General features: G+C 43.5%; 1 protein-coding gene across 1 annotated transcript; it reads right to left on the bottom strand.

Moving 5' to 3' along the window:
* Positions 1-165: 165 nt before the first annotated feature.
* Positions 166-14699, bottom strand: DHX8 (DEAH-box helicase 8). The gene is made up of 23 exons (XM_015651179.3): positions 14588-14699; positions 13501-13586; positions 12838-12910; positions 12423-12508; positions 11723-11829; positions 11320-11631; positions 10884-11028; positions 10223-10426; positions 9807-9894; positions 9387-9484; positions 8736-8883; positions 8247-8428; positions 7651-7845; positions 7272-7457; positions 6578-6788; positions 6076-6257; positions 5258-5398; positions 4869-5024; positions 3942-4079; positions 3400-3528; positions 2380-2576; positions 2062-2241; positions 166-1568 (listed from the first exon to the last, which is right to left on the bottom strand). The coding sequence occupies exons 1-23, from the start codon at positions 14697-14699 to the stop codon at positions 1349-1351; spliced, it is 3576 nt and encodes a 1191-aa protein (XP_015506665.1). The 3' UTR covers positions 166-1348.
* Between the last annotated feature and the right edge of the window lie 621 nt (positions 14700-15320).

Genomic DNA, 15320 nt, shown 5'->3' with positions numbered 1-15320 from the left:
TTGTGCTTATTCCTAACAACCACATCTACCTGCCTTCTAAATAAATAATAAATAATTAAGCTTTGGCTTCATGGTACCTGTTTCTAGTTCCCTAAATTAGCTTTTAGCATGTTTTGGAGGCACTTCCATTCCTGTCCTTTTTGCTTTGACTCTCTGAGTCCAAACTTACAAACTTTGTAATTCCCTTTAATTTTATGATGATGTAACATGAGGGAAAACTCAGGACATTTAACAGTAGCCCTGCTCATCACTGTACAGACAGGTAGTTCCAATATAGCTATTTTTCAGTGTGAAACATTCTTCCAGTTCACTGTGTAAAACAACCAGTCAGCCTGATTATCTTCCTTTCAACAATAATTTTAGAAAATGTCCCAGCTTTGGAAAAAAAAATAAGGTTTTTGCAGCAATGGAGTCAAATAAATTTCATCTGTTAGCCACAAAATAAAGTATTTTACAGATAGTTTGGGCATGATATAGCACAAACTGGGCAGTCAACTTCTTTTTAAAACAAGCAACTGGTACACAAATTTTACAGACATTTATCTGTAAAAGCTCATTCTATTACAAAAACCCAACAGCTGTGATATCACCAAACATTCTAACTGAAAATAAAGCATATGGTCCAAAAGGTCCAAACATTTGTAACCACTTACATTTCCAGACAGAACTGTGCTGCAGAGGGGATGTGGTAATCACTAGTTGATAATCCCTTCAGCACCCAGGGGATGGGGATGAAAGGTAAGGCAGTCTGACCTGTGCCATTGTCCAAATATATTCTAACTGGGTTTCAAGATTTTTTTGTACCTTATCCCAAAGCCAGAGATACTAAATATCTCACCACAGACGACTTAAATAAAAGACAAATAGTTACATTGAATGGGAAAATGCATAAACTTGGTAAAACAGAAGAGGCTGCTCCCAAAAAGCAGTCACTGACCAAGAACGTTAAGTAGAAATAAATCCCTTTTAGCAGGGTGAAGACACAAACTATTCCAACTTCTGTTTGTCTGGTCACTCAGAACCCAGTCAGGTTGGTGAACAACCAGTTTTAAATCACCATTTTTTTTGTGTTGTTCAGCTCAGTACACAGACTTCTGAGTGTTAATTTTGTCTCTTAAAAGGGGAACCACTAAAGTGCTCCAAGACCTATTTCTGAGAGGCTGCAGTGGCCTGTGCAGCTGCAGCACATCTGGGGTGCCCCTTGAGCTCCTGTTCTGCCAAGGCTGACTGCCTGCTCATTGCACAGGTGAGCTTTATGGCAATGTCTGTCTCCCAGGACAGTGGCAGCAGTGCAGAAGTCCCAGTCCCACAAAGATGAAAGCAGGCAGAGCGCAGGAGGGAGCCGAGCTCATCGCCGCCGGAAGGCACGGGATATCCTCCAGGCGTTGGGCTCCTCGTAGCGGTTGTAGAGGGGCTCCAGCCGCTGCTGCTTCTTCTGCTTGCTCAGCTTGGTTGGATCAGAGACCTTGAAGAAAGCTGGGGCAAACTCCACCAGCCAGCGAGGATCGATGGTTGTCACCTCCCGCATGTATTCCTTGGTGGTCAGCACCAGCTCGTGATACACCACCCTGTGAAAAGGGACAGCAGCTCTGGAAATCAGCATTTTCTAACAAGAAGCAACAAGACAAGGGCTGGAGTAGCTAAGCTTGCACCTTTTAAGCTCCAGTGCAGGCTCTAGAACCATCCCAGAGGAGCTATCCCTATTTTCCCTCTCCTACTTCAGAACTACTCTTCAGCACAGAATTCCTTCATTCCATTTAAAACAATGCTCTCTCCCTCTTCAACACTCAGTGTTTTAAACTCACTCCAACAATAAAGAAACACACAGCTGCAAACTTCAGGCCTGGCCTTGGCTCCAAAAGTCAGTCTCATCTCTGCACAGGCACTAAGGTCAGCAGCAGAAAGAAACAAAAGTAGACTTGAAACTTTTCTCAGTCTGCTGATTGCTAAGGAATCAGCAGCCTCTGCTCAGATCTGTACTCCACAAACAGCACACACCACGACTTTCTCTGTTAAAAAGTCCAAGAGAAACAGGAAATTCCATGCTATTGCCTTCCTTACCACTCAGGCTGCCTGTTGAAGAGAGCACTGGATGGGTGGATGTAGACAACTTGCTGGTCAATGAGTGTCCTGTACCCTTCCTGGGGATCCTTCTTTGCTGCATTTCTGAAGAAGCCACTGCAAATGGCCTTCTGGACCCGAACTGTTGCCTTCCCACAGGACACCACATCCAGCTTATGCCTGCCAGACGAGAGAGAAAAAGATTAGAACTCTCCAGATTTGGATGCAGCTATCAAGATCAGTTCAGCAAATTTTCTTTAGCTATTACAATGTAAGAAAGCAAGAAACAAAGTCAGTTCTTGTCCTTGACAGGCTCACCTGTCCATGATGCCCAACATCTGCTTGCGAATGTCCTGTGCCCGGCGTAAGGATCGGGCCTGGATAAAATTTTCATAGCACCAGGGATTTGAAAACTTATTATTCTTCCAGGAATTGTACACAGCCAGCAGCGTGAGGTGGTCACCTTCTGTTTGATGGAACTTGGCTTTCTTTTGATCAGCAAGTGCTTGCTTATCCTAACACATAAAACAAACATCAATCAGGTATCTACATCACAAACAAAATCCCTGGACAATATGAATGACACAGCTTCCCTGTCATTCATAGCATGAGGTTTTAAACCTGTCATGAACAGATGACACAAGATTAAGACAACACAGAATGTTTTTTTCAATTTCAGTCCCTATTTTTAAAAGGGCACATCAAAGTAAATGGCTCATTTATACTGCAGGAAGAATATGCACACACTGCACTAACTGGTTTTCTTACTGCAATAGAAATAACTTGTTATTCATCAAGAAATGTGCTGAAGCAGTAGGTTTGAGCCTGGTGATCCACTCACCTCTCCCATCTGCACATAAAACATTAATCAAATGCTGCAGTTACATAGATCAAAACTGAAGTTAACAGACTACCCTGCAGAAGTAGTAATGGATCCAAGACAAACCTGATCCCACCACAGCAGAGCCTGCTGCTTACTGACTTAAAAGAAAGCAGCACAGGATAGAGGTGCCATGAAGAAATACCTTCTGTGTATCTGAAAATGCAACCTGAATTCCAGAGCTGGGACTGACTTGGTTTAGGCTGTATGTGTTTGCTGGGAAATGCAAGAGTGATTTTAAGACTTTTCCCTTCTACCTTCCCATCTGCAAAGAAACTGCCAACAGCACAGCTACAGGCCCTTAAATGAAAAGGAACAGGAGAGTGGTGATGCACAAGCAAATATTCTGACCAAATCACAGGTTTCTTTTGGCAAATATGCTCACTCTTAGCCCCTGAGGCATTCACACCAAACCCACCCAGACTGCAGCACTGCTGCCCCTTGGCTCAGCTCCTCACCTTTGGCCTGTAGAACACATTCTGCACAGACAGCATGGAGACAATGGTCAGCATCTCCTCACTGCACCCCAGATGCACAGACATGATCAACATCTTACACAGCATAGGCTCCAAGGGGAATTCTGCCATCTGCAACAAACACATTTCAGGGCATTCAGTCAGTGAAAAACCCTGAATCTCCTCAGTGCAAAAGAAAGCAATGCCCTTTCTCACATATTTACTTTCCAAAGAGGTTTGCTTCACCCAGAATAACTTCACTCAACATGAAACAAATTATCTGTCTGTATTCCCTATCACAAGAATATCCCAACACTTACAGGAAGTTTTGAGACATTAATAAAAGTAAACTTACAAATAAGGAGAAGCACTAGTTGCTTCCTGAAAAAGCAGAAGGTATGTAACTGTGGTAAATGAAAAGCTGCCAAAAAACCACAAGCAAAAGGAAACCAACAGTGCAAAGCAAGGCCTGCTGTGACTGCTCTCATGTCATCCCCTGAAACTGGCAACCCAGGCACTGGTAAGAGGTGTTTTATTTCACCTACCCTGCGCCCAAGTCGAGTGAGCAGCCCCTCATCATCCAGAGCTCCCAGGGTGTAGAGCTGCTCCATGGCAGTTATCAGAGTTTCCATGGGGGGAGCATCCATAAAGTCAAAGGACAGCAAATCATTGATGCCCATAGCCTGGGAGGGATTGGAGAAAAGGCAAGTTAAAACACTCAGGAGGAAGATGACAAACTCCAGCCAGAGATAAAACACCAAACAGTGAGGCACTACAAAACTTGAGGCAACCCCAGCCTCATGTCCTTATCCTGACTGCAGGTGCTGCCTTCCTGTACTTGAAATAATGAGCACTGGGCCATGGCATTCCTGCACTACTCAGCTTTCTGGTCTGTTTCCTTGGTACTGTTCCACACATCCCCCAGGCAAGATGATTCAGTTGAGGAGAAACACAAGCTAAATGCTGCTTTTGAAGATTTCCTGTCTTGCAAGGCAGTGTGGCCTGACAGCTCCACAGGACGTTCAGTATGTTCCCAGAAAGGGGAATGGCAGCAGCTTTCCCAGCTGTGACTGGGTTAATCCAGTTCACAGACTTCCAGAGGGGTGGTACACACTTAGACATGCCTCAGTTTGCAGCTCTAAACCCACTCTAAAGCTCATCTGTGTCTCATCTGTTAATCATATAAATATATCCTACACAGAAAATGTTACTGCTCTTGAGATTTCTGTTTCTCCTACCTCCTGTAAGCAACTTTTCAGTGCAGCTGAAACTCATATCCAACAGAATAACCCTCAATAGAAAAACACAGGAGCAAGCCCAGTGCCTGACAACTGCTTTTGTTGAAGTCTCCCTTCTGAAATACCTCTGTTCACTGGAAGGATCTGAAATTACAGCACTAATTCTCAAAGGCAGAGACTCATTTATTGAAACACTTACTGTGCTGGCTTGCTACAAGCTGGTGAAATACCTACCTTCAGGGAGAGCACTGTGCTGGCCAGATTTGTTCTCTGGATTTCAGGCACGTTGGTGGTTAACATCTCATCTCTATATGCACGTTCTGTGTATAACCTGTAACATTTTCCTGGGCCTGTTCTCCCAGCCCTTCCTGCACGCTGCTTGGCTTGAGCCTAAAGACAACAAGGCATCTCAGTGAACAGGTGAAAACAAGTAAAATTAAGTGGTTATTCACAATTTTACTTGGATTGATAGAAAGGCTTTCAATACAACACAGGGAAGTATGTATTCTGTAGGCACAGCCTCATGGGGCTATAAAAATGTGCTTTTCTCATTGCCTCAGCTTGGACACCACATTGGCAAGATACACAACACCCATGGAGAGAGCCAAACACAGAATATCTACCTGAGAAATTGGTGTCACCACCAGCTGGTCAATTCCAGTCTTGGAGTTATAGACTTTCTGCTTCACAAAGCCAGGATCAACCACATAATATATTCCATCAATAGTCAAAGATGTCTCTGCAATGTTGGTGGCAATGACAACCTGCAAATCACAGTTTGAGTCAGCACCAGTTCTGTATCAGGCTGCCAAGCCAACCCCACTCAACTTCATCACTGATATAACATGAGCAGTTTGTTATAAATGCAACCCCTGCCACCTAATGTTGAAAGGAGAAATGTGTTCACAAGGAACAGATGATGTTATCTACAAAGCTGGACAGGTTTTAAGTATGCACTTTGTTTAAAGTTTGGGCAAAAAGGGAAAAGAGCATGATAAAATCCACATTAAAAGCAAGAGAAAGCTTGTAAGTCGACTGCACTGACTTCAGGGAGATTTTTTACCTATCACTTAGACACCACCTGTATTTGGAGAAAAATCTTCCTGAGAATTTATCTCTAGATATTCACAAGCTGTTTGGTAGGAAATGTACCTCCATTCTACAGGAACTGTATTTAGACTTTAGATTATTAGATTAACTGAAGTTCATTTCCTTTAAAGACAGCATTAAATAACACACCAAGATACATTCCACACAGAGATTTGCTACACCAGATGTTTTTACATGTGTTCAAAGGCTTAGATAACTTGCTATGTATAGAAAGAAAATAAGTTTTAAGCTGTAAATTGTCTTTTCTCCAAAAACTGTATCCTTTCAGCAGTGTAATACACCCCACTATTAAAATGTATCAGAAGATGAAAGGGCACATAGATGAAATTACCTTTCTGCTCCCTGGTGGGGCTGGGTCAAAGATCCTGGTCTGCATTTCACTGGGCAAAGCTGAATATACTGGCAGGATAATTAACTCTGGAACATCAGGTCCTAGAGATTTCATCCTCTCATAGAGGATTTCACAGGCAGTGTCAATCTCTTCCTGGCCAGTTAGAAAGACCAAAATATCACCTACACGGGAAGTAAATTAAAACAGCCACAGAGTCAGTTCTGTTTAGTACAACTGCTGCATCACCATATTCCCATTCCTCATCTTTTTTATTGATGAGGATCCCCCACTTCTGCTAGCCCTGAGCAGCAACTCTTAGCCAGAGGAAACAGACTTCAGTCTTTCACCCAAATTTTTCAGCATTTTAGTTACTCTATTTGCAAACAAGAAGGAACAGTCTGAGAGCATTTTGCTCACATTACTAACATGATCCATGACTTATAGAAAGACCTTGCTCAGAGGTCTTTAAATCACCAATAACCCAAGACCCTTCTCTACTCACCTGGTGGCTCTGTTAAATGGATCTGCATTACTGTAATCAGACTGGCATCCAAATAATCTGTCTCTGGCTCTTTTGTGTACAGAATTTCTACTGGGTATGTTCTGCCAGGAATTGTGAAGATTGGTGCTTCATAGAAATACTGAGAGAATTTCACAGCATCCAGTGTTGCTGATGTCACTATCAACTTCATGTCCTGCCTTTTCTGGACTGTCTGCAGGAGGACAAAGTTCTCAAGTCATTTATTGCCTTTGGAACTATTAAAATATGGCACTTGACCAAAGACAGACAGATACAACCAGTAATACAAGGTGTTTTAATGTCTGAGGAGAGGGGCAGCTCATTCCAGTACCCAGAATTTCAGAAAACTGGCCACTGAGATCCCATTTGAAGCCTCCCTTAGCAACATTATCACAAGAAAGCTTTTGGCAGAGAAGCATGAACAAACCAAGAACACTCCCCTATTCATCCACCATTATGAACATCCAGGAAGGCAAATTCTTATTGTTTCTGCTGCATTTTGCTTGCTCTGCCTTCACACAGAGGATCATTTCACCAAGATTCAGATCACAGACCTTAAGAGCATCTGCTCTTGAAGTAAATGTATGAACCTGACTTGTGTGACTTCACCTTTGCCTGTGCTCTCCAAACCACACAGAGGACACTGAAAGCAGTAAAAAATCCAGTGCTATATTACCTTCTTCAGGAGCCCAAAGAGCACATCTGTATGTATGGTCCTCTCATGGGCCTCATCCAGCATGATAATGGCATACTGGGTCAGATCTGGGTCTATCAGGCACTCTCTCAGTAACATCCCATCTGTCATGTACTTGATGACAGTCTCAGGGCTGGTGCAGTCTTCAAACCGAATGGTGTAGCCAACCTGGAAGGAAGAGTTGCACAGAAATGAAAGTTACACAATTATCAGCCTCATTAACTGCCACTTTGATTATTCCACAAACTCACTTTACAGCCTACAAGAGAATAGACAAATGGACACACAAAAAAACCAAATAGATCCAGTACTGATTTTTCCTCATGCTTATTTTGACATGTTCTTCAACATGGAAATTCACCTCTTGTCCCAAGCAGCAACCAAATTCTTCTGACACTCTCTTTGCTACAGACATTGCAGCCACTCTGCGAGGCTGAGTACATCCAATCTTTCCTCTTGAGGTATATCCTGCCTCAGCCAGGTATTGGGTAATCTGGGTTGTTTTCCCAGATCCTGTCTCTCCAATAACAATCAGAATCTGGTTGTCATGCACAGCCTAGAAAAAGTCAGAAAACATACACTTGTTAAAATTTTTAAAAAATCAAAACAAGTCAAACAAAAGCAGCATGGGCTATCTGGGACTAGATTGAGCAGCTCTTGCTTTTGCTTCAATTGACCCAGACCAAAAATCATCTAAATATTCCTACTGATCAAGTCAGTGTTTAACTGCTCAGCTGACTTATCCCTTGCTCACATGATCTTAGCATCAATTTTGACTTACATCAATAAATATCTCAATCATTAAAGTATACATATACATATATATATATAGTACTTTAAAATACATTTAATGAAATAAAGTTCTGCACTTAAAATTATCAGCTGTCAAAAAAGCTATACCAAAACTATTTTAAATTACTGCTTGCTCAAACCAGAGTGTCTTTTCATGAGTCTTACTTGTATCAGCTGCTCCTTCAGTCTGAAGATTGGGAGACTCTCTCTCTGTTCAATGATGGAAAGCTGTGTCTTCTTACCATAAGAAGCTTTGTTGCCACCAAATGCATGTTTCTTCCACTCTGGGATATCATTTGGCATCATCCCAATACCTCGCATGTTTGCAGCTATTTGTCTTCCATCCACTAAAAGAGAAACCATTTCATCATTACATCCAGATTCACACAGCACAAACCCCTGATGATCCTGCTCCATCATCCAGGCCTTCTATTCTGTGTGTTTAGATGCTTTTTAAGTTCCTACATGTATACCCTCACTATTACAGGATATACCTGTACACTTCCCTTGACATTACTATTTCCATTTCAGTAGTAAAGCATTTCATCTTTGATTCACTTTTAAAGTGTGGCAGATAAACCCAGTATCAGTACATTTCTCCTGGGCTCCTCAAGCAGCACAAGAAAGGCACAGTTTACCTGTGCTCAGACATACCATCAGGGAGAGGATCCACCCAGTGTGTGTTGAGGCCCATGGGGATGGAATCCATCTCTGCTTCTCTCTGGGCTTGTTTAAGTTCTCGCCTCTCTTTAGCTAAAGCACTTTGCATCATTGCAGCCTGGGACAAGGAACCATCTGGATTCTGGAGAGCAAGAAGAAAAGACTTCAAGCACTACCATTCCTTCAATTATCTTTTTGTTGTCACCATCCTTTAGAAGCACCTTCTAAAATGCTTTATAAATGTTAAATTTTGTTTATTAGATTTCCAGGATATTTCCATCAGGCTTGCCTCATGAGCTTTCACAGTCATAACTAGCACGGAGCATCCTTACACTGCCCACTCAGGACTTTGGGCACAACCAATGAAAAGTATTTCTTTATTACCTTCTACTTTCAAATGATAAGAAAAAGCAGGACAAAGAAATTTAGTTTTAACACACCTGTAACAAAATGGCATTTCAGCTCCAGTATTCCACTCTAGTCACCAGTTAAGTTAGAACCCAGCTTTATTTGGAAGGAGCTTCAGTTCAGTGATTACAGTTTTCAGGGCTCTCAGTAATGTGCAGGTGGGAAATCGGTTGTTAAATTCACAAATATTTTTTTTCATTTAATCAAGTACATGTTTTAGCCCTGGAAATCTCTTACCTTTACTATTTTAATGGGACTCATATCCATGCTCTGTTTGGTGTGACCTCGAAGAAATGGTGGCTCCTCTTCAACTAGCTCAATCTCAAGATCCTCATCTAAAATTCACAAGTGACAATTGTTACAGAGAAGTTAAATATCTTTCAGGTACATAAAAGTGCCTCTTCAAATAATTCTTTCTGTGTATTCTTGATTATGAGGTACTTAACAGCTTTAAAAGTGAAAACACTGCAAATAAAAATGCTCAGGGCACATGCAAATGCCACTAATAATAAAGTCAGAGGAACTCGAGTTCCAAATGTACAAGATGACAGCAAACTGTGAGATGCTTTATAGTTACTTCTATCATCAATATCTTTTTGAATCAAAATACATCCAGAAAGACAAGGAATTTACAGCAATAAGAATACTGGGAAATACCTTCTTCATCATCAACTTTAGGAAGAATCCCAGTCTCCTCATCGAAGTCAGGAAACTCTTCCTTGGAAAGCACATTAGCTGCAATCATCTGGGAACAGAATGAATACAACATGAATACATCACCATGACCGAACACAACTCATGCCTGTGACTCAGTTCTAACCCCATTCCTGTAAAACAGGAACAAAGGAATGGTCCTGTATCCTGGCACACCTCTCCCTAACTCATCCAACCTCTGACCAAAACATCCTTTCGTTACTCCAAATAGCACCAAAACAGTACCAAATCAGAAGACAGCAATTCACAGTTAAGGACTAAGTTAGAGAATCAATTAACCCAGGAGCTGTATCCTAGTTCATTAAACTCCCTGGCAACTTTATTGCCTGACATCCCATTTCCCTGAATGCAGCACACACCTGTTTTATTTCCCACTTCTCGGGGTCTGAAATGCGGGTGAGGCGTTTCCGTTCCAGGCTGTCGTCCTCCACCTCGGGGGCGCTCACCAGGGACAAGTGACTGGGCCTGTCTGGGTTCCTCATGGATGTTTCCTCATTGATTTCTCCAACCAGGTTCCTTCTACGGTTTGGGTTCAAGTCTTCCCCGGTGTCTTGATCAACATCCTACATTAGGTGAATTGATTAATCAATCAGCTCTACACTTCTCCTCATCTATTAACTCTGGTGCTTTCTAATGCCAGTAACAGCCCATTCACAGAAAATCCTGGTTTGAAGGCTTTTCAGTTTTTTCAGCTGCTACTGCTGGGTAAGACATCCTCACACTCTACTCTGTCTTGGCAATAGTAATAATTTAGGTTAAAACTAGAAGTTTCTCACCTACTGAAAAAGGAAGACAAACAGCAACACCTTGATGTTTGCCTTGCCTCTTCAATAATCATGTAAAGAAATTGTTAGGAACACTACAATAAAACTAGGAGCTAGAGGAAATGAGTAAAAAAGTAATACAGAACAGTAACTCAGTTTTTAACTCCCAGTTGAATGGTTATGTATTAGTTGCCATCAAAAAGAGTGAAAAATAGCAAAAAAAGGCATCATTTTAAGAATTTTAGCACCTCAGTACCTTCATGCTCAGGCTGGTTTTGGATCCAGTAAAAGATAACACTTTGACTTTCACTCTTTGGCCTTTGCTCACAACATCAGCAACGTTGGCAACCCGTCCTTCTCTTCGCAGCTCTGAGATGTGAACCAAACCCTCCCAACGTTTCCTGGGAGTGAAACAGAGGGGCACAAGAGGGGCACATTATTACTCTGACAGCCCTTCAGATCACTCAGAATCTATATTAAAATATTTTGCTGTTAACAGATTGTGTACAAATCGTTCACAAACTGGTTTTTGTAATGAGAATTTTATTATTCTCTGCTGGCAAATTTATTTTTCTGAAACAGTCCTTCAAAGCCTAGAATACCTGCTGGTAGCCTCATCACCTTTAAGGTACTAGCAGAGAAGAGAACTCAGCTGAAATAGTATCAGACCTATTGTAAACCTCAAAGGGTACCTTAGTCCTTCCAGCTGCACAAAGCACCCAAACTGCATTATGCTCGTGACTTTGCCGTTGTAGATGTCTCCGATGGAAGGCTCCTCAGCTGGTGGACGGTCTATGTGCTTGTCTCTCCACCTCTCATGGCTCTTCTCAAGGTACTTGTCTCGATCCTTGCGGTCCTTACTGGGACTCCAACTTCTGCTCCTTGACCGGTATCTGGATTTTCCCCTGTTCCTATCCCAAGTCCTGGAACGAGACCTGGACCGAGATCTGTGCCTTCGCTTCCTGTCCCTGCTACGACTTCGGCTCCTCTTCCTTTTCTTCACTCTAACAAACAAAAATTACATCTTTGCAGTGGATTTCCACCTCAGGCAACCACAGCAGCCAAGACCTTCCCCCCAGACACACAAGCACCCACCGATGGTCGCTGCTCCTCTGCTTGCCCTTGTCTGCACTAGGCATCAGAGCTTCGAGTTCTTTCAGGGCATCAGCTGCCACTTTCACATCATCTTCATCCAGCATATTCTGCAAGAACAGAAAACTGTTACCTCTTTCTGCAAAAGGGCTGATAAAAAGATTGTCACGAAGTATTAATCTACAGAATTATCATCATATGTACGTATTTAGAAAGAATGCAAGATAAAAGAAAATCAGACTCAATATGTGATAAAGAAAGAAAATAATAAAGCACTCTCCTGATTTGGCCACAATATTGAGACAATTATGCTTTGATACAATAGAAAGTTCAACCTCGATGTCCCTAGTTATTACAGAATTACAAATGTAAGTCCCTCACAGCAACTGAATCTACAACATTTCTAATTAGTTTGTAACACATCATTACTTTGAATATTATATAAGGAAAGCCAGGCTACAAATTTCATATCACAAGAGTCTCATCTTCAAAATATTCTGCAATATAGTATCAACATGGTAACTGCTAACAGCTATTATTTTTGACAATGTGCAGTAACACCAGCCTTCTACCTCTTCCACGTTTCGTGTCTCAAAGGTCACATTTATCCACGCATTAAACAGAGAAAAAAGGTTGGAACTAACTGGGAAAAAAAAAAAAGTTTTCACACAGTCACAAAAGCAATCTGAAATGACCACCTTACCCTGATGTTGGGATTGTCTGGCCTGCAAAGGGCTGGATACAACTCCCTCAACTTCTCTTTCTCTGATTTGGGTTTGACAGCTGCCTCTGATTTCGAGATTAAAAAAGAAAAAAAGAAAAAGCACAATGAAACACAGAACTGCTACAACAATTCCCTTTAGATTTTTCCATAACTGAATATAAAGTTTAATTTTCAACTGAACACAAAGGTTGATACAGCTTTTACAGAGATTCAACTCAAGGAATACCGTGTTACCTTCCTTCAAACAAAACTCTCATTAGTAGTGAATATGTGAAGACTGAATGAGCAGCAGACACAGAATACCAAGAGCAGGATGCATGGTGCAACAGGATTTGCCTCACAAGATTAAAACTGCATCAGCCTCACCAAGCACTGAGCCACTGGCTCCACGTACCTTTGCTGCTGGATGGTTTTGGTGGAGGCCGCATTGTCTGTATGAGACGTAGCAAGTTACTAATGAGGGAATCCTGAAAAAAAAAAATCAATGAAATACTTCAAGAAATGATTGCAACACGTTATTAGAAAGCACAAGTGAGGGTTTATTCACAGGGAAAAAAGCCCCTAAATTCTGAAGATGCAGTTTGATTTTTAGAAACTGTCACTGGAGTTTGTGTACATCGTAAAAAGGGAGAAGTTGAACTCAAAAACAAAGATAATTACATGTAAATTACTTTTCTGTTAATCCTTTTTAATCACCTATTTAATCCAACTACAGTTATTCCTGAGGAATCAATAAACACAGCATATAAGCATCATAAGAAAATTCATGACAACATTTGCTTTCATAAAAAGTTGTTTCTTCCATGTTTTATATGCTCAACATAACAATAAGCAGTTTGAGTTCTCAGGAAGATGCTTTTCAAAGACTACAAAAGTTTTAAAAATATGAGGGAGGGGAAGGCAGGGAAGACAGGAATATCAGAAGCAAATTAGTATGTAGTTTTCCAATTGCAGAAAACCATTAGTAACTCCTCACAACTCTCTCTTTAAAACAGAAAGCTCTACAAAACATAGCACAACAATAATAGTAAATAAATAATGTTCAGGTGTCACTTACAGTGAACTCAGCACCATTCTTCAGAAGAATTGCTTTAAATGTGTCAAACGTGGTATTTTTCTCGGCAAGACTTATCACAAACTCGGCTGTGAGGAAAAAGCATCAAGTAAATTGAATAATTAAAGCAGTGTAGGGACTTGTCCTGGGGTGACTTTATAATACTGGTATCCCCAATCCCCTGGTTTATGTTATATATTAAGTTCTCCACCTTTAAGACTGGCTTTGAGAGCAAGAGAGGGGGAAGAAGAAGCACGCAGTTTGTGTTAAAGAAAAACATCACTCCCACACATCCCGCTCCCGGACTGTGGTGTCTGCAGCACGGACAGACAGCGGGACAGAGCTTCTCTCTGGCTTTTTAGTTAGTTTTAACTAGCTGAGGCAGAGGAGGTCCCTGGACCTTTGTTTTTTTCTTTTTTTTCTTGGATCTGTACAAGCCTGCTCTGGACTGAACACCCAGCCAAACCCCGGGAGCTCACACCTGTGACCAACCGGGGCCTGGGCCTCGACACTTTCCAGAGCCGAAAGGACTGGTAAGAACCTGAGCAAGCCGAGTTACACCACATGAAAAGGACTTTTCTTCCTAGACTTGCCATCCCATCGAACAGCGAGAGGTTTTATTATTTAATATTATTCAATTTCTGTTAAATAAACAGCTTTTTCCACTTCTCTCCAAGGATTTTTTTTTTCCCTTTCCCGGACCAGTTGGTGGGGAGGGGGCATTTCCCTGGGGAAACCCCCAGTTGGAGTTTTCCTCCCTAATTTGCCCTAAACTAGGACAGGACTGCAGGTGGGGACAGAAGCTGCTCCGGGGGTGCGGGGACCAGCCAGGCCCCTGTGGCTGCTGCGGGGAGCTCCTGCTCCTCTCCCTCCCTGCCACCCAAACTGAACCCTTCCCTCAGGCTCACCAGGTGTTTTTTTTAAGAAAAATGACAGGTTTTAACATCTAAATTCGAAAAACACCTTCACAAAACGCATCCGGCCCCACGGAAAGAGCTACTACGGCGCTCCGCCGGGAACGCGATGCTCACCGGCCGCCGTGGCCGGGAGTGGCCCGGAGGTGCCCGCAGGCCGCGCTCGCCCCGCTTACCCAGGTCCTTGTCGTTGATGCCCAGGTGGTTGTCGAGCTCGGTGCAGACCTTGGAGACCAGCGACAGGTACTCGAGCTTGGCGAGCTCCTCGGCCGCCGCCAGCTCCGCCATGGCCGCCACGGCCGCGTCCGGGGCGCGGCGGAAGCGGCGCCGTGACGGAAGCGGGGTGGGCGGGACAGGGACACGGGGCGGGGCCTGAGGGACAAAGGGACGGGACCGAGGCGGGGCCTGAGGGGAACGGGGCGGGGACCGCGGGGCACAAGACGGGACCTGAGGGACAAGGAGGCGTGGCCTGAGGGGCAAAGGGGCGGGGCCTGAGGGACAAAGGGGCGGGTCTGAGGGACGCCGGGCGGGGTTTGCCGGGCACAGAGTCTTGGTGGGCTGCAAGCCCCGGGTGAATCGGCGCTGCCGTGTAAAAGCTTTCCTTAGCCAAAGCGGAAAGGCGTCTCCAGCAAAGGCCGATGAGCTGAGGCTACCCCGAGTGTGGCGTTCGGGGCCACCCAGCGGGCAGAGCAGAACGGGAGCGCACCCCGGGAGTTGCGGAAGGAGAAGGCTCAGTGCGGGCCCCGCTCCTGTCCCGGCCCCGCAGGCCCGCCCCGGGCACGGCCGAAGGAGATGAGGGCACAGGCCGTGTGCTCCTGGCAGGGGCGAGGGAGGCCAGGGCAGGCGAACAGACTTGGCTGCGGTGCCCACCACCCCCGCTGGTCCAGAGCCCGCGGCAGCAGCAGGGCT

The sequence above is a fragment of the Parus major genome, chromosome 27 (genome assembly GCF_001522545.3).
Source record: "Parus major isolate Abel chromosome 27, Parus_major1.1, whole genome shotgun sequence".
NCBI classification, from domain to species: Eukaryota; Metazoa; Chordata; class Aves; order Passeriformes; family Paridae; genus Parus; species Parus major.
Note: the sequence above shows the minus strand (reverse complement) of the source record. Positions and strands in the feature narration are given on the sequence as shown.

Bases quoted from the DNA above. Each gene is read 5' to 3' on its own strand.
- DHX8 (XM_015651179.3), bottom strand. From the start codon at position 14,699: ATGGCGGAGCTGGCGGCGGCCGAGGAGCTCGCCAAGCTCGAGTACCTG. The intron at 5,399-6,075 runs GTAATTTCATCT...TGTGATTTGCAG, and splicing joins CCCCACCAGGGAGCAGAAAG to GTTGTCATTGCCACCAACAT. The intron at 3,529-3,941 runs GTAGGTGAAATA...TGTTTGTTGCAG, and splicing joins TCACTCGACTTGGGCGCAGG to ATGGCAGAATTCCCCTTGGA.